General features: G+C 36.0%; 1 protein-coding gene across 1 annotated transcript in view; it reads left to right on the top strand.

Annotated features, from left to right (window-relative positions):
* Positions 1 to 7,665, top strand: part of LOC107858447 (C-factor) — a 34,939-nt gene extending 27,274 nt beyond the window's left edge. The window contains exon 6 of the mRNA XM_016703106.2: positions 7,236 to 7,665. Coding sequence (XP_016558592.1) covers positions 7,236 to 7,471 — 236 coding nt within the window. The 3' untranslated portion in view covers positions 7,472 to 7,665. The remainder of the gene's footprint in view (positions 1 to 7,235) is intronic.
* Positions 7,666 to 20,864: the final 13,199 nt, after the last annotated feature.

The raw sequence follows: 20,864 nt of genomic DNA, 5'->3' as shown, positions 1-20,864 counted from the left end.
ACAATCATTTCCACCTGCAGGTTTGCTGCTGCTTTGTTTCTTTTGAAATCTACTACTTTTCTTTATAACCCTGATAAATTTTCGAGCTAAGTAACATCTTTATCATCCTCACTTGAAACTGATTTTAAGGCCTTTAATGCCAAGGATTTCTCCTTTTTAGGCTCTTTCTTCTCTTGATCTTGTTGGTTCTTCAGCTCACTGGTCTTCAGATTTCCAAATAACTCGTCCATAGTGAGTGTTTTGAGATCTTTTGTCTCAGAGGTGGCATTGACTTTACTTTCCCATGACTCGGTCAAGACACCCAATATCTTCCTTGCTTGCTTTCTAGGAGGAATAACTTCACCAAGACAATGTAACGCATTGGTGATTGAGGTGAACGTGGTGTGCATCTCTTGAATGATTTCACTTTCTTTCATAGTGAAGGCTTCATATTGGGTAGTGAGCATATCCACTTTGGACTCTTTGACCTGACTAGTCCCTTCATGAGCAGTTCTTAAGCAGTCCCAAATTTCCTTTGCACTTTCACATGCTGAAATACGATTGTATTCACCAGGACCTATTCCACATACCAGAAGTTTCTTAGCCTTGAAACTTTTTTCAATCTTTTTGCGATCATCTTCATTTTATTCCCGTCGAGTTTTGGGAACTAGTCTGGTAATCTTACATTCCTCAACTTCTCTCATTGAAACATGTGGACCATCACAGGTGATAGCCCATAGTTCACTATCTTCAACCATTATGAGATCATGCATCATTGTCTTCCACCAACCATAATATTATCCATTAAAACGGAGTGGTTTGGTGGTTGACTGCCCTTCTTCCAAGTTTGGGGAGCTGTCATAACTAAGGAACCACTCTAGTTAACCGTTTATCGATTAAAAATTGATTTATGTTGCTCCAGAACCCTGTAAGTCAGATACATATATGCAGTAGTGATGTAGTGATTTAAAGTCAATAACGACGATCCTGAAGTTGGGCTGTTGCGTACCTGAATGGTCTTTACTGGAATTATGATATGAATCCTCATGTGGGACTAAACCTTATAGTCAATATGGCAGCAGATTGCGAACCTTATCCATGTAAACAAATGACTTGCTCTCTATCACCTTATATCATAGAGAAGTGAACTTATTTTGTGTGAAGATCAATTGGTACTTCATGAAGTCTGAGAATACCATTGAGATATTGATAACGAATGATCTACGAAGTGCTAAAATCAGTCCACAACACAAGACAAACCGAGAGCAACTAATGGAACAACTCACGGCAGCAACAACACCAAACCGAGATTAACAAGACAAGATACAAACACAACAATACAATAAGATAAATGGATAGTTAAGATGATATAAGATCTTACGGAACAATGAGAACCAACACGTATATCAAACGAAGAGACCCTCAAAGTCGCAATAATCAAACACCAATCTTCTTACGGTGACCGTTAAGGTAATCAACTCATCTTCACAACCACCGGTTCTAAGCAACGTACAATATCAGCTTTTCCAAGTCCTACACTAAAATGGCTATTCCAAGCCCTAACCTAAGAACTACACTAAGGGGTCGTTTGGTAGAGTGTATAAGAATAATGCAAAATATGGTGTGTTAGTAATGCTTGTGTTAGCTATGCTTGCATTAGTTATGCTTGTATTTTTCTTATGCAGTGTTTGGTTTGATGTATTAAAAATAATATGAATTAAATAATTTTTTTTAAAATCTTTTTTTTTTTTACAAAAATATCCTCCATATATATGTTGGAAAGAATGTGAATTTTTTTAGGGATAATATCTTTAATCATGTTAATGCATGTATTGGATCCATTGCATTGCTAATATCATGAATTTTGAGGTAATAGTAATACACACCTTAATACATAATAGAGTGTATAACTAATGCAAATATTAGTTATACACAGGGTGCAAAAGTATACCAAACAAGGTATTAGTAATACCCATTAAACTAGTGCATGCATTAGTTTTTCAATACACTCTACCAAATGACCCCTAAGGGTGTTACACTCTCAAGAGAGAGAGAAGTCTTTCACATGTTCAGCATTCAAAAACTAAGTAAAATAACCCTAACATGTTCTATTTATATTCTATTACAAGACAAGACAAAAATGACCTCAATGCCCTTAATGATCAAGGGGGCAGCCTTGGTGTGTATTTGGACAACATGAAGTGACCAAAATGCCCTTAATGAAGGTGACCAAAACCGTGAGCCATTAAGTGTTGTCCAAAACCGCGAGTCCTCAAGTCTTTAATACTCCAAGCAATCTTCCACACACGGCCTTGCTTAATGGTATGCTCAAAACGGGTCCTCCATGTATGTACTTGTATCCTCGAGGTGACCAAGTTTTTGAGTCTGTGTTGGCCTCCAAAGATGTCATCAAAAGCTAAGATGGTCATTTGGCTCGTATCATCCTCTCCTTCTTGAAAAGGATTCGACCTCGAATCCACACCTTGCAAAACTAAAGAAAAGACAAACAAGCATAACATCCTCATGGCATGGGGGTTAGGATTAGCATAAACAATCAATTCATCATGCCAAGGTTGCACATACTTGAAATATAACCAAGGATCCTTTGAATTGAATATTAAGAACTCAATGAAAGATGCACAAAGGATTTGTTCACAGGAATCACCAAGAGATAAAGAAGCTACAAGGTCCTAATGGCATCACTCGATCCAAAAGGTAGAATTAGGATCTTATGAGCCGTAAGACACAATTGCCTTTTTATCTCTTCAAGAGACCACACCAAGGTTGGTGCTTCAATTGGTTCTAAAGTCCACAAGATCCATATAACATTATCACTTACACAAGTGGACATACCAACAAATTTCCTACCTCTACATACAACAAATCCAAAACTAGTATGGATGTCATCATAGGCAAAGAGGTAGTGTAGGAAGGAATCAAGTGTAAAAGCATACACGGATGAAGACAAAGCATTTAAGCACATACACATTCTTCCTTTCAAACAAATAGACAACTTGACATCCATAAGTTGGGATTCATGTAATTTAAGTACAAGTGTGTCAAGCAAGGATGCACATTTATAAACGTTACCCCAAGGAGTCAATGACACCTTTGCCCTCGGGTTTTCAAGAAGGACTACACATTCCTTACCCTTAAGAGTACTCTCATCTTCAAAAAGAGATTTCCATCTTTAGGAGGAATGTTGTCACACTATAATGGGTTAGTATATAGCTTCAAGGCAAGCTATTCCATCATTTTCACCACTAGGTTCACTAAGAGTGTTTATATCATCTTCAAACAAGACATTATATCTAAAGAGAGCATGATCTATCCCGCGGGCAGATTTGGAACAAGCAAGTTCTTCATTCGCTAAAAGGTAATTATCAAGTTTCAAAGAGGTTTCAAGCACATGATTATCCTTATGAGCTAAGCAAGCATTAGAATCAAAAGACAAGCTCACGGGTTCACTCCTATTTCCTTGACCAACCTTTTCAATTTCTTCACTCACTTGAGATTCATTAATCACATCATACACATCCTTAAGTGGTGGACAATTTTCACACATAAGTTGATCAACACCATTTACGCAAGACGATGTACTTTCATTCAATATATTGGCTTCAATACTAGGTGGACATAAATTGATCTTACAAGAAGAGTCAAGTTGGTCATCAATAAGATCAACTAGTGTATCCACACTCACAACATGTACATCATCAACAAGAGGCAAAGAATCATTAGACTCACAAGTAAGTAAGCTACTACTCACACTCAATGGGCTACTAGCCACACAATTATCATTCACATGCACAAAAGTGTAAGAGTTAGCTATTTTATCTTGAAGTTCTTGAGTATGTTCTTCCCCACCTTGGTGTGAAGGTCCTCCACAAGCTTGGGCAACTTCTCTTCGGCCTTGCTCTCCTTCTCTGCCATGTTGGTACCTACACAAATGTCCTTAGAAAGAGAAGGACAAAAAATGTTAGCACGGTTTGGTGGCAATCCCCTCCCTTTTCCTCTCTCGGATTACCACCTTGCACACCCTTACTCCTCTCAGTCTTTTGTCTCTCATAATCATTCGGATTGGAGTAGGTGAACACTTCTCGTTTCGGCTTGGGCATAATTTACGTCATGAGATGATTTCCCCATCGGTCTTTTACAACGTTAGGCCAATTTTGCACATTTGGAATATTATGTTGTGCAAACCAATCGGCACCCAAGCTCACACGACCATATGTCAAGGGAAAAATATCGCACCACACCCATGTTAATCAAATTGGGAGAAGACAACCTTCACCCTCTCGGTAACCTTAAACCCGTCCAAGCAGTATGGAACAAGTAAAGGTTCTCGAATCAACCCCACATAGTCAACCATGGATGGAAAGATGTAGTTTCTATAGCACCATCATTTAGCACAATGAGGCAGCTTAGTATCCCACAAATGATCACCTTTTCGGAGTGAACACTCTTTCTTGGATCAACATTGTAAGGCACATGAGTACCCTTCGGCTTTGGAGATGCATGTCTTCTTCTCATGGGAAAACCTCCACTATAGCTAGTATAACCATTCGCACCACTTTGACCTTGATAAGAAGTACTACAAGGTGAAGAATATGAATTTTCACACTCCACATGTTCATTCTCACCATAACTCTCATAAACTTTGCAAATGAACGGGTTATACCTAACTCCAATTCTAGGTTCCGCTTGGGTAGTGCAAGACTCCCCATACATCGTATTTTCATCATAAGAACCATCACAAGGCCCTACATCATCTCTATACTCACTATAAGCGCTAGGCACTTCATTCATCTCACTTTCTCCCTCAAAACAGTAACTTTCAAATCTGCCCGTGCCTTGATCTTGGCTATTTTCATAGCCCCCTGTAATCTCCAACAACCTCGTAGCCATAAATCCCTCACTACAATCATAGTCTCCCATGTTGTAGTCACAATAATCCGCGGCTATCGAAGACATTCCCATTATACCTTCTTGTACCTACAAAATGAACAAACAAGATAAGTAGTAAAAGCTCCTCACCAACACTCGTATGCTCTCACCTTTGTGATCCTCACAATTGGAGCGACGAATATTGAAAGTTTTTTATACTCTGGTAGTCAATAAGATGTCAATCCTACTTAGCAGTCGGAATAGATTCTTGTTTGATCGACTCAAGATACAAAACAGAAAATCTACTTACGAACTTGAAACAAAAAAGTTCGACGAGTCAAAACGAGAAAAGCACACAAGTAACGAAGACACGAAAGAAAAACGGACTCAACTACTAATCTACAACTAAGTAGGTGATTACTAGTTGCTAATTAGTTCTAGAATCAATACACGAAACTAAGGAAACAAGAAAAGAAACCAAGAATTTGAAATTTTGAGCCTAAGGTGATGTTTGGAGGTTGATGACGTGGCAGCTTGCAATTTGGATTGGTCAAATTTTAATTTGGAAGATAGAATTTCGGCTAAGGGAGAGAATTATAAGACTTGGAGCTCTTTTTCAAATTTTAAGAGTCTTGCAACAAGAAAGTCTTGTACTTCTTCCTTAAAACACGGAAAGTTGTTGGTAAGTGGTTGTAAAGTCTTTGAGTGTGTAGGAAAAGTCTTTGAGCCACAAGTACTATACCTTAAACTTGGAGCTATGTCTTTCAAGACTAACAACAATTAACACTCTCTTTCTTTAACTTCTAAGATCAACAACCACTTTTTTCTTCAACAATATATGAAGATGGTGAAGAACTACAAGAACATCAAGAACACAACTTTTTGAATCTTGGAGTTCTCTGGTTCAAGTTGGACCCCACACATCAACAACACATTTTTCAAGCTCCAATTTTCAACAATGAAGATGGTGAAGAACACCAAGAACACAACTTTTTGAATCTTGAAGTTCTATGGTTCAAGTTGGACTCTACACATCAACAACACATTTTTCAAGCTCCAATTTTCAACAACATTAACACAATGTTTTTAGGCCTCCAATCCACAACAACAACACATGTCCAACTCAAATCCACAACAACTATGCCAACAACACACGGCTAAGTTTATGTCCACAACAACAACAATCTTCTAAAATTCAAGAACAACTTGGATTTAGCTCAAAATTTAGATCTAGACTCTATAAGTGTTAGGGAACAAGAACCAAACACTAGAAACAAAAAAAAACACAAGAAATCCGAGACCAAAGTTTCGGCCAAGGTAAAACAAAAGGGGACAGATTTGTTTCTTTTTGGATTTTTCAGTTTTCAACACACTTTTTAATTTATTTTCAAGTTAACAAGACCAAGATTGATTTCGTAGGAACGCAATCAATCTTTGCTCTGATACCAAATGATAACGAACGATCTACGAAATGTTAAAATCAGTCCACAACACAAGACAAACCGAGAGAAACAAATGGAACAACTCACGGCAACAACAACACCAAACCGAGATTAACAAGACAAGATACAAACACAACAATACAATAAGATAAATGGATAGTTAAGATGACCTAAGATCTTACGAAACAATGAGAACCAACACGTATATCAAACGAAGAGACCCTCAAAGTCGCAATAATCAAACACCAATCTTATTTCAGTGACCGCTAAGGGAATCAACTCACCTTCACAACCACCATTTCTAAGCAACGTACACTATCGGCTTTTCCAAGCCCTACACTAAAATGGCTATTCCAAGCCCTAACCTAAAAACTACACTAAGGGTGTTACACTCAAGAGAGAGAGGTCTTTCACATGTTCATCATTCAAAAACTAAGTGAAATAATCCTAACATGTTTTAATTTAAATTCTATTACAAGACAAGACAAAAATGACCACAATGGCCTTAATGACCAAAGGGCGGCCTTGGTGTGTATTTGGACAACATGAAGTGACCAAAATGTCCTTAATGAAGGTCACCAAAACCGTGAGCCATTAAGTGTTGTTCAAAATCTTGAGTCCTCAACTCTTCAATGCTCCAAGCAATCTTCCACACAGGGCCTTGCTTAATGGTATGCTCAAAACGGGTCCTCCATGCATGTTCTTGTATCCTCGAGGTGACTAAGTCTTGATATGTGGCCTTCAAAGATGTCATCAAAAGCTAAGATGGCCATTTGGCTCGTATCAGATATAATTCTGGAAATTTTGCAGTAACAGAGGATTTAATTGCTGATACAGCGTCCTGCCTTTGTTTTTTTCCTTCTTTTTTGTGGTCCAGTTTATCCTTTAGTGAAATTGGTCCATGCTTATCATGTCTTTATGCTGCAGTGACAAAGAGTGTGTCGGTGGAATTTGCGCGTAAGAAGGATCCAATTATCTGCATTTTGTTGCACCCAGGCACAGTGGACACTGATCTCTCTCAACCATTTCAAAGAAATGTTCCAAAAGATAAGCTTTTCACCAAAGAGTTCTCTGTTCAGAAGCTCCTCAGCATCATGAACAATACAAAGAGATCTGATAATGGCAAGTTCTTTGCCTGGGATGGTCAAGAAATTCCTTGGTGATTTTCCCCTGAAATCTAGACACGACGATTGGGTATTTACTTGGTTCCGGTTGATTCCTCCCGGAGATGATATTCTTTTTTTCTTCTTGTTGAGCAGTAGCTTATTTTCTTGTTACCTTTTTATGTCCCTATATGAATATGCGCCAGTTCTAATTAAACCATTAAATAAGAAAAATATTACAGTTCCATTACAAATCGGTCTGGAATTTGAGTGAGAACATACTGAAACAAGAAACTGATTGGTAGTTTCACTTCAATATGTTATTATTAACAACGCTAATATCACCGTCAATTTCCCTTTTGGGAGATTCCTCAAGAAAAAACGGTGAAAGTCCTGTCGAGTTGTTCAACAAGAAGCAGAAACTTGAAATTGGAAGTCTAGGTAATATTTTTCCAAACTTTTAATGATTTATTCGGAGGACTTGAACTGAGTTTTTCGATTTTTTATGGTACTTTCTTCGTGTTACGAAGGAAATAACAGCATGAGAATGAAAGAAAGAAATAATTTTACATCCATTTGGTAGTTTCACGTATGCTTCATAGGTCACATCTATAACCTTGACTTTCATTTATATATAATATGATCTACTTGACTTGTAACTTCCTGTCCTTTAGAATTTGAAGCATGATCGAGTGTTGTTCATGCTCTTCCATACTACGAGAGTATACCAGCTGTAATAGATGAAGTCAATAATGGAAGGATCCAAATACTGTGTGAAGATCCCATTCACTAGTCCATAAAAGTCGTTGGGGAACTGCTCAGGCCAAATTCCATCACTAAAAACTCAAAATGTCCATATTGGATCTGGAGTATTGCCTTGACTAGGAGTGTTCGTGGTCCGATTTGAATTGGTTTTTGGTTAAAATAAAAGGAACACCAATTTAGTCGTTTTAAATTTCTAACTCAAATCAAAATAAAATAAAAATCATCTGTTGGTTCTGGTCGGTTGGTTTGATTTTTCAATTTATTTAACTAATGATAAATTGATAATTGTAAAATAATCGATATATGTGGCAACTATTTCAAATGAACATTAGGAATCGATAAATTTCTCTCTACTATTACAAGATGAATATATCTCGATCTTTTATTATTTTTCAACACTATTTCGAAGCTTTAGCATGTTTAAGTTGCGTAATTGTAGAGGTTACTCCACTTCACATGTTTAACATCCACATAAGTAATGTACAACTTTGAATAGAATGGTCAACAATTCAAAACTCAAAAGGCAAACCATTTAAGAGTAGATGGATGTCTTAACAAAGAAGGATAAACACGGGCAACACATCACACCATATATAGATAATTAAAGTAGACCATAATATACCTCAAGGCCGAAAAACAAACTCAAACTATCACAGAGTCGCCTTTCCCTTTCATACGACCCCAAATCGCTGCCATGTAGAGCGATTTGAGATGAAAAACCCAGAAGAATTATCTCCAAGGCTTCAAAAATGATTGAGGTTTGTGTGAAAATGACGGAAAAATTGAAGATGAGAATTATATATTGCCTAGGGGTCTTTCTTGGCGGTTGCGAGGACTCGTTGCGATCACGGGATCACAATGGTTTTGGCTATTGTGAACTCGATGGGATCCTTTTTTGTGAATGCAAAGGTTCGTGAAGTTCGTGTATTATTCGAAATTCCATGAATGCAAATTGAATATGCTATCCTACTGAAAATGGCATTCCAGACTCAATGTAATCAATGAAACGACCAATTGAGGTCGTTTGGATGAAATATTGACCAAATTCAATATTTTTTCAAAAATTACATATATTCAATTATGTGTCCAAAATGATCTAAAGTATCAAGATCCGAACCAAAGGTCCCCTAATCCAAAATCGAAAGTTAAGAAGCTGTCAAAATTTCCATTCGAGTTCATTTGCAGAAAATACTGACCAAAATCAAGCTTCTCAACTTTAAAAACTATAAAATAGAAACTCACCTAAAACCCAGCCGAACCTCCTCGAAAATCAAATCATTGATACCAGCAGACCACATATACTCTATAACAACTATTGAAAGGGTTAAAATGGGCAACACATCACACCACATATACTCTTAGCATATATGAAGCCTTACTGGATCTCTCATATCTCTTGTTGTATATCATTTTTCCTTCCTTTGAGACATTTGAAATTTATATTATTTTGAATTTCTAGATGCTTGTATTAGTGACTAGTGTTTGAGAGGCTTTTACATGAATTTTCAAACCTTCCTAAGTTGTTATAAAAGAGTTACTTTATGACTTACATTGTTCTTAAACTATTAATTTCATTATCTGTTCTCGTTATTGTGTTTTGTTATTTGGGTTGACAATCGTAAAGCTGAGATATATCATATATGTCATCACTCATTTGAATTTTAGATCATGATACATCCTTGTGGTGGAGCCCTTCTCCGAACACCGCACATAACGGTAGCTTTAGTACACCGAACTGCCTTTTTTTTTTTTTGTACAATGCTCTATCATTTTTTCATCCATTATTATTGATAGTGTCGAAGGCCCTCAACTTTCAAGTATTATGAACTCAAAAAGAAATTTATTAAAGTAGTTTTGACAAGTGTCAAATTTTCGATAATCAAAATTTAGCTTGAATGGTTGGGAAGAACACTAGTAAAGAACTAAAGAGACTATCCTTTTAATTGTGATTTAATTATTAATTAGTAAGATAAATCAAATCAATTGATTTGTTAAACGTGTCAAAATTTTTAAGAAACGAACTATAGTTGATGCGGACTAAGGGGACCCAAGTTTGTTTTAATTTATGCACAATGCTTTGAATATTAATACATTAATTTTTGGTATGGGAAGTAGTGGCATTAAATTAACGATATTAGGTAGTTATCATGGAAAATATTTGTGAAATACGGTATCTAAACACCTTGAATAAAGAGTCTATTAGAAAGAATCTGTCTATTTTTTAGGTAACGATAAAATCTATGTACACTCTACCAATATTCAAGAAAGCGTGAAGTAAACAAAAGCAATAAGGTCCCTCTTCTCTTGAAGTGTGAAGGATGAATAAAGTGTTTAATTTATTAAAGTGAAGCACAAAGAAAAAACACCAAACAAATAAAGATAACACATAAGCAAAAGTTCAAATTAGAAACTAAAATATAGATATAACTGTTGGTCAAATTACAATAAAATTACAACTGAAAATTATAAGAGTAGGAAAAAGAAAAGAATGTCTTCTTCTTCGGCTGTGGCACGGATATCTTGCTCTCTGTAAGGAGATTCAAGCTTACTGCAGCAAAATATTTCACCGGCCCAGCAGTAAGCAGTAATATTCTTGACTCGTCCCCTCCAGGATACAATAGTCTTCTCACAAAGAACAACTCAACAACTCTGGACAAGAGTTGCGTTTAAAACTCCACAAAAAGAACACTTTCCTTCAACTAATAAACTTTCTTTTTTTAGTAATTTTTTTGTGAACTCTATAATATCTTTTATATATCAAAACCACGCAAGATCACCTCTATTTACAGGTGAAGAAATCTTACATGCAATGAATAAGAAGAATAAATGGGAAGATTAATAGAATAGAGGTTACAATGGTTACAAGAGTTACATAAGTTACACCACATAAAGAATAGGATAATGAAGGAATAAAAAATGGAAGTTACATGAAACTTATATTCCCTTCTACCATCCCATGACAATTCGGCATGCAACGTGCCAAAGAAAAATGACTAAGGAAGATGAATAATTGGCATCAAATGCCACCAACTAATGGCAGTAAATTGCTGGAACAAAAACTCCTAAATTGTATGTCTTAAAGAGCCATTAACTTGCAATTGACATATAATGTCATTGAAGGAAAAACAACTAACAGTTGCAACATCTGATAAACGGATGGAATAGTGGAGTAGTTATAGACAAAGCCATTAACTCAAAGCATTAAAATATAATAAAAATTAATATAAAAATACAAAAAAATCATCAATCCTCCACTCATTTTAATACTAACAAAAGAATCTACCAGTTGAAGGAACACTATCATGCATAATGAAGGTGTGCTCTGCATTGAACCCCCACTTAGTAAACAGTAATTTTTACTCCAGTCATAGTGGTTTCAGACTTGAACTATAACTGCTTAGGGGAAATAAAAAGTTATTGATTACACATAATCGTCAAGGTGTTGACATGAGCTTTATAGACAACACATTACGGCCTTGTGTTATCCCGATTTTGATGAGTGTCATTTGAGAATGAGCCTAATTCTCATAGGAAGCGGCCTACCTCCACACAAACATAGGTGAAATCCGTCGAGAGTGCTCCTGTAATTTATCACCCTACTCATACGAGCTACATATTTTCATTAAGAGTTTTTTTTTAAACTCAACCTCACCATCATTACAGGTTAATGCACTTACACCATAGGGAGGGATAAAAAATAGTGTTTTTTTCACAAGAAGTCATCATGTGATTCATTTTTTTCATTGAATCTGGTTATAGGATCTCTAGTCCCTGGATTGGGTTTCCTCACATATGACTCAAAATTCAATAGGTTTCAATCTCATCCCCCTCGATGTGCTCCAGACCTTTTATCTTGCTAAGACCTTAGTCAATGAATTTGCAAGATTATCACAAGATTTGACATAATCAACATTAATGGTACCATTTGTCAAATATGATCTCACATTACTGTGTTTTCTCCTTATAGGTCTGGATTTACTGTTGTAATAACGATTTTGAACTCTACCAATTGCAGCGATGCTATCACAATGAATTAAAATAGGAGGAATTAATTTTTCAAAATAAGGTATTTGAAATAACAAATCTCCAACCAATTCGTTTCCTCACTAGCTAAAGCTAAAGCAATTAGTTCAGCCTCTATGGTAGAGTTAGCAATTATAGTTTGCTTTTTAGACTTTTAACAAATAGCATCACCACCCAAAGTAAAAATATAACCAGTAGTGGATTATGAATCACTTGACAAAGTGTTCCAATCCGCATCACAAAAGCCTTCAAGTACGCAGGATATTTTTTTATAGAACAAACCAAAATTTTTTATTTCAATTAAATATCTATTTACTCTCTTTATAGCATGCCAATGTTCATTACCTGGCTTGCTAGTAAACCTGCTAAGTATTCCTACTACATATGCAATATCAAGCCTAATGCAATCAGTCACATATCTCAAACTTCCAATATGCTAGCATATTCCTTTTGATTTATTACATCATTTTCACTTTCAACAGGAAACAAGTGAACACTAGAATCAAATGGAGTTACAACATGCTTGCAATCAAGGAAATTATATTTTTTCAATATTTTCTCAATATAATGTGACTGGAGAAGGAAAATTCCATCACATGTTTTAATTATCTTTATTCCTAGAATAAAATTTGCCTGATCAAGATCTTTCATATCAAAATGGCTTCTAAGAATATTTTTAGTTTCTCCAATAACATTCATGTTAGAGCCAAAAATCAATAAATCATCAACATATAGGCAAATAATAACATGCGAATTATTCCAAGACTTATGATATATGCACTTATTACACTCATTTGTTTTAAATCCATTATCAATCATGCAGGAATTCAACTTTTCATGCCATAGCTTTGAGGCCTATTTTAAGTCATATAGGGATTTATTAAGTTTACACAGTTTTCTTTCTTGGACAGCCTGAACAAAACACTCGGGTTGTTCCATGTAAATCTGCTCATTTAGGTTTCCATTTTAAAAAGCTATTTTTACATCCATTTGATGAATTTGTAAATAAAAAATTGCCACAATGACAATTAAAAGTCTAATGGATGTAATTTTAGTTACCGGAGAAAAAGTATCAAAAAATTCAAGGCCTTCTAGTTGTTTAAAACCTTTAGCCAGTAGCCTAGCTTTGTATTTCTATCTGGTTTTAATTTTTTACGTAAGACCCATTTACATCCAATTGTTTTACAACCCAGTGGTAAATCAACTAGCTTTCAAGTTTTATTGAAAATTAGTGATTTTATTTCATCATTTACAACCTCTTTCCAGAAAATAGCATCATGTGAAGACAAAGCTTCTTTTAAAGTGAGTGGGTCATCTCAACGTTAAAAACATAATAATCAGGACCGAAATCTTTTTCTACTTTAGCTCGTTTACTCCTTCTTAACTCAAAATCATCATTTTCTTTATTTTTCAAAATAGAAGTAGAAGAACTAGGTAGTGACAAAATATTTTTTCAGTCCCATGACCCCACTGTTTTTAGAATCAAAAGAAAATTATTTTCATGAAAAATGGCATCACCTGATTCTATTATCACACTATCTTCCAAATTAAAAAGTCTGGAAGTAGTATTATTTGAAGTATATCAAGAAAAGCACAAGTAGTAACTTTTTTACCCAACTTAGAGATTTTAGAATCCATTAACCTTACATGGGCTAAGCAACCCCAAACTCTTAGATATATCAAATTTGGCTTATGACCTTTCCACAACTCAAAAAGTGTTAGTTTGGTCTTTTTATGAGGCACACGATTTAACACATAACAAGCAGTCAAAAGAGCTTCACCCCAAAAACTTAAAGGTGCACAAGACTCAACTAACATGGTATTAGTCAACTCAACTAAAGTTCTATTCTTCCTTTCCGCTACACCGTTAGATGCAGGAGAATAAGGAGGAGTAGTTTTACGAATTATACCTAAAGATCTAACAAAAGAATTGAACTCATGTGACTCATATTCATGGCCTCTATCATTTCTTATTCTTTATATTTTTCTATTAAACTGATTTTCAACTTTATGGAGAAAAGTTATAAAGTTCTCAAAAGCATCACTTTTATTTTTCATTAAGTAAACATATGTAAACTTAGAAAAATTATCAATGCAAGTGATAAATACCTATTTCCTCCATAAGTTAAAATTCCTCTAAGTTCACAAATATCAGTATAAACTAATTCTAATAAATCAGTTTTTCTTTCAACTTGAAAATGAGGTCTTTTGTGATTTTGGCTTAACTACAAGCCTCACATTTTTCAAAGTTCTTTTTGATCACTGGAATTAATCCTAAACTACACATAATTCCCACACAACGATCATTTATATGACACAAATGAGCATGTCAAAAATTAGTAGAAGAAAGCATATAAATAGAAGTAGATGTTTTATTCATTTCAATATTCAACTTAAAAATACCATCACATGCATTCCCCTTCCCACAAAAATATTATTTTTAACAATTACATACTGATCAGATTCAATAATCTGTTTGAAACCTACTTTATTAAGAAGAAAATTAGACATCATTTTTTTTCTCATGGAAGAAGTATAAAGCACATCTTTTAATATTAATACCCTTCCAGAAGTGAAACTCAACTCGACATCTCCCATTCCAAGCACTTGAGTGGTATGTGAATCTCCAAGCATGATGGTTTTGGGCTCCTCAAAATTAGTATATTTTTTAAATCAGTCTTCGTCATAACAGACATGACGGTTTGCACAAGAGTCAGCCCACCATCCAACAATATTCTCCACCATGTTTATGTCTGTTATCATCGCCACAAATGATTCTTCGTAATGTTTGTCTGAGGTTTAGGCCCACATTTCTGAAATATGCAAAATCGAGCAATATGTCCACTCTTGCCATAGACAAAGCATGGTTATTTTTCTTGTACATGTTAATTTTTTGCTTGGTTCTTTTCACCATTATTATCCTTGGGATGTCTACCATCATTTTTCTTAAATTTTTTATTCTTAGGCTTCAAAGTAGTATTTTTGTTAATTTCAAGGATAGCATTATTTGAAGAAGTTAAATTTACCTTCGGTGTGATATTCTCTTCTATTTGCAAAAGTGCATCTTGGCCCCTTGCTTCTTCTTCCATGAGGATTCTCATTATCAAAGTCTCAAGAGAAGTTTCCTTTTGCTTGTGGCATATAGTTTTTTGAAATTCCTTCCACGAAGGTAGAAGTTTATCAATTATGACACAAACAATAAGGTTGTCTCCAATTTTGACTTCTTCAGACCTGAGCTCGCCAACAATCATTATGAAATCCTGAACTTGGTCTACCACTGATTTGTTTTCCACCATTTGGAAATGAAAAAATCTGCTAGCCGCATATTTTTTCGCTCCCGCCTCCTCAGTGTCATACTTACTCTGCAAGACTTTTCAAATTTTCTTTGCACTAGAGTAAGTTCTATCATAATAATCATAAAAATTATCAAATAGACAATTAAGTAAAAAGTACCAACACTTGTAGGAGTCACTATCGTATTTTTCAATTTTCTCTTGAAGAGAGATAAGTTCATCGTCGGTCATGAAAGAGTTATCTACTTTGTTTGGGTTCTTCTCAGTTAACACATAAGAAACGTTGAGAACACTTAAGTAGAAAAATACTTTATCCTTCCACCTTTTGAAATGAGTACCGTTGAACCGAAATGTCTTGTTGAGATCTCCCATCTTGACATCCACAGATTTTTTAGTTATTGCCATTGAATCTCCTTAACATTATTGGTGAAATTACAATTGAAAATTACAAGTGTAGGAAAATGAAAAGAATGTCTTCTTTTTCTTCAGTTGAGGCGCGGATATCTCGCTCTCTTTAAGGAGATTCAAGCACACTACAACAAAATATTTCACTGGTCCAGCAGTAATCTTCTTGACTTGTCCCCTCCAAGATACAACAACCTTCTCACAAAGAACAACTCAACAACTCTGGACAAGAGTTGGGTTCAAAGCTCCACAATAAGAACACCTCCCTTCAACTAATAAACTCTTTTTTTTAGTAATTTTTTTTTTGTGAACTCTGTCATATCTTGTATATATCAAACCCATGCAAGATCACCTCTATTTATAGGTGAAGAAATCTTTCATGCAATGAATTAGTAGAATAAATTGGAAGATTAATAGAATAGAGGTTACAATGGTTACAAGAGTTACACCACATAAAGAATAGGATAATGGAGGAATAAAAAATGGAAGTTACATGAAACTTGTATCCACTTCTACCATCACTGACTCTTGATTTTAAGACAGAAATGAATGAGAATGAAAGCTGAAAAAATTTAGCATGCAACGTGCCAAAGAAAAATGACTAAAGGAAGATGAATAATTGGCATCAAATGCCACCAACCAATGGCAGTAAACTGCTGAAACAAAAACTCCCAAATTGTATATCATAAAGAGCCATTAACTTGCAATTGACATATAATGTCATTGAAGGAAAAAGAACTAACAGTTGCAACATCTGATAAACGGATGGAGTAGTGGAATAGTTATAGACAAAGCCATTAACTCAAAGCATTAAAATATAATAAAAATTAATATAATGGTGCTAAAAAACCATCAATAACAAAATGATCCATAGATCACAGAACAAACAAAATCAAAGTTAACAATAGTTCAACATCTATTTCTTGTTCTTGTAAAGCTCTACTTTTACAATATTGTCAAAATTTTATATTCCTCGATTATCATTATATTGCTCATCGTAATCTTTCTCAACTTTATCGAATAGGTTTGTAGCTACTTCATCACCCTTCCTATGTAAGCTTGAAGTATGCTCCATTTAAACCATAATGATTCTCATCAACTCTACTTGCCTCAACACTAACACCCCAAGTGAAATCAGAATCGCCCTAAAAAATTATTTTATCTTCAATATTCTCAACTTCAGTTAAGCATCATTGGCATCATTAAATATTGTCCAAGAGAATTACATCAATTACATTGTGAGGGTTGTAAGGATACCTAAAATGTTTTATTGTATATTATGAATATTGGGTCATTGAGGTACACTTTAAAGCTACTCTATTCCCCTTCTTGTTATGAATGTGCAAATAAATATTGGCAAGTAATTGGTAGGAGTTACGACAACTGAGAAAAAATTTGGTTATCTCTACAAAAACAACATACAAGTAAGTTCCCACCAAAGTGAGGTCTGAGGGAAGGGGGTAAAATACGCAGTCCATACCACTGTGTCATATGACGTACGAGGCTATTTACGATAGACCCCCGACTTAGGACATATAATAATATAACTAACAAAAAACCTAAAAGTAAATAACAATAAGGGATATCACATTACTATATAATAAAGGAAGCAAGACACTCACAAGGTACTACTATAAACTAGCTATACGAAAATTATAGACATCACCAAAAGACCACAAACAAGAGACTACAAAAAACAGATACAAACAAAGCACTCTTCCCTATTATTACGAGCGTACTCCTACCTACTAACTCTCTCCCCTATATGTGTCCTCCACACCTTCCTATCAAGAGTCATGTCCTCCGTAAGCTGTAATGCTCCATGTCATGCCGAATCATCTTTCTCTAATATGTTTTTGACCTATCTCTACCCCACTTAAAGTGATCTATAGCCAGCCTCTCACACCTCCCTACTGGAGCATTCGTGCCCCTTCTTATCAAATTCTCAAACTATCGTAACCTTACTTTTCGCATCTTATCTTCTATCAAAGCCACTCCGACATTCTCTCGAACAATCTCAATTCTAACCCTATCCTCCTAGTAAATCCACAACCATCGTAATATTTTCATCTTCACCACCCTCAACTTTTGGATATGAGAGTGATTAAATGGCCAATACTCCACTCAATACAATATAGCCGATCGAACTGCCACTCTGTAGAACTTACCCTTAAAGTTCGGAGGCATTTTCTTATCATACAAGACTCTCAAAGTGAGCCTCCATTTCAACCACCCTGCACTAATACGATGTGTGACATCTTCGTCAATCTTACCATTCCCCTGAATAATAAACCCAAGATACTTGAAACTCTCCTTCTTCTGAATGGCCTAAGAATCCAGCTTCACTACCACGTCAGCCTCATGAGACAAAATCACTAAACTTACATTCCAAGTACTCCGTCTTGGTCCCGCTCAACCTAAATTCTTTAGACTTAAGGGTGTGTCTCCAAACCTCCAACTTATCATTAACTCCTCCCCGAGTCTTGTCAATGAATACAACATCATCAGCAAATAACATACACTAAGACATCTCCCCTTGAATACGCCGCGTTAAAACATCCACCTCCAAGGCTATTAAAACAGGGTAAGAGTCAATCCATGGTGCAACCCTGTCAAAATAGAAAAGTGTTCGGAATCTCCTCATACTATCCAACACTAGTCTTTGCGCCATCGTACATGTCCTAAATTGACCTAGTATACATCACGAACACTTCGTTACCCTCCAAGCACCTCCATAGAATCTTCCCGGGGACTTTGTTATATGTTTTCTCAAGATCAATAAACATTACATGAAAGTCCTTCTTTCTTCCCTAAACTGCTCCAATAATATTTTCATGAGGTTAATAGCCTTAGTAGTCGAGTGACCTGGCATGAGATCGAACTGATTCTCAGAAATAGTCATAATCCTCCTTGACCCCAACCCTACCACCATTTCCCAAACCTTCATAGTATATGACTCAACACTTGATGCCCTTATAGTTGTTGCAAATCTGAATTTCCCTCCTTGTTCTTATATACGGGAATCATCGTACTCTATCTCCAAGTTTTGGATATCTTTGCCATCCTAAAAATGATGTTAAACAACCTTATCAACCACTTCAAACCTACCCCGCCAGTGCACTTTCAAAAGTCCACCGAAATCTCGTCTGGCCCAATTGCCCAACCCCTCTACATCCTATGAATAACACCTTGACCTCTTCAATCTTGATAATCCTACACTAACCGTAATCACGACATCTCTCTTATTGATCCAAGTCCCCAAACACGAAACCTTTGTCCCCCTCATCATTCAAAATTTTATGGAAATAAGATTGCCAACGCCTCCTAATGTGGGCATCCTCCACCAACACTTTTCCATCCTCCCTTGCACTTCACCTGGTCAAGTTCATGGGTCCATCACTCCCATCCTTGGTCAGCCTATACAACCTTTTATCTCCGTCTTTCTTTGCTAAAGACGCGTACAAGCTCTTGAAAATTATTATCTTACCCGTGGTAGCCACTAACTTAGCCTCTTTCCTAGCAAACTTATGATCCTCCTAATTCTCTTGCTTCTTGCTATCATCCTTTCCCTCCACATAATTTGCATAAACTACCCTCTTTGTCTTTACCTTTCTTTTAACTTTTTTGTTCCACCACCAGTCCCCTCGATGCTAGTCAGATTGGCCTCTTGAGACATCCAATATCTCTCTAGTTGTCTCCCTGATGTAACTGGCAGTCGTCTCCCATATACTATCCACATTCCCTATACTCTCCCAAGCCCCCATTGTCTCCAACTTCTCCCTAATCTCCAAAACACTGGCCAAATTCAAGCTACCCTATTTAATCCTTGGGTGATCCTCTACACCTATCTTCTTTTTGCCCTTTTTGATTATCAAGTCCATCACTAAGAGTTTATGTGGGGTTGAAAGGTTCTCGCTAGGTAAGACTTTATAGTCTTTACATAGAGATTTATCCTCCTTTCTAAGGAGCAAAAAGTCTATCTGAGTCTTAGCCACAGAATTGCAAAGGAAATAAGGTGCTTTTCCTTCTTTGAAAAACTCGAATCACTACCCACAACCCAAAGGCCCTAGAAAAATTCTAAAGTGAAGCTCCTCATTTATTCCTTTCCCCAAAATTAAAACCTCCATGCACATCACCATAGCCTCTCGATGAAGACCTAATATGGCTATTGAAATCCCCTTCCAAGAAAAGTTTCTCAGTGCTCGTTAAGCTTCGCATCACCTCATCCAAAACCTCATAAAATCTCTTTTTATCCTCTTTGTTCAAGACCGCTTGCAGTGCGTAGACACTAATAATGCTAAATGCAGACCCTCCAATGACTAACTTAATCGATATCAACATACTAACCTCCGTCACCTGCCTCTAAGCTCTTCGTGTACTAAGATACCAACCCCAATCCAATGCCTACACTACCAAAGTACCATAACTTATACCCGTCCACATCCCTCACCTTAGAACCTACCTATTTGGTCTCCTGGACACAAGCTATACTAATTCTACTCCTCCTAAGAATCTTTACAAACTCTATGGATTTACCTTGAAGAGTCCCTATGATCGAAGACCAAATTCTAAACCTAGAGGCTCCCTCATCCCCTTTAACCCTGCTACCCCTTGCCCCCAACCCTAAAGTCAACCTTATACCAACACTAGATCCAGACCTCGACCTTATCTTAGAACCTAGTCTGACCCAAACCCTGACCCCCACAACTTAATGAGAGAAAAAAAATAAGAAGGCGCACAAGTAGGTAAGGTTAAAAACAAATAGGTAAGACTAACAAGACACAATGTGTCATGACCCGAGGCTACCCCCAAGCCACAATAATGGTGCTTATGGTCATAAGTGACTACAAGCTAACCTAGCTGGTACCTGCTGTGAGTACAAAATAAAATGTCACTGATATAACACATGCGAAAGATAAGCTGATAAACTGTTGAAAAACTAAAAATACTGAAATACGTAATGTTGG

Source organism: Capsicum annuum, chromosome 2, assembly GCF_002878395.1.
Source record: "Capsicum annuum cultivar UCD-10X-F1 chromosome 2, UCD10Xv1.1, whole genome shotgun sequence".
Classification (NCBI taxonomy): Eukaryota; Viridiplantae; Streptophyta; class Magnoliopsida; order Solanales; family Solanaceae; genus Capsicum; species Capsicum annuum.
The sequence above is the reverse complement of the archived record's forward strand: the minus strand, read 5'-3'. Positions and strand labels throughout refer to the sequence as shown.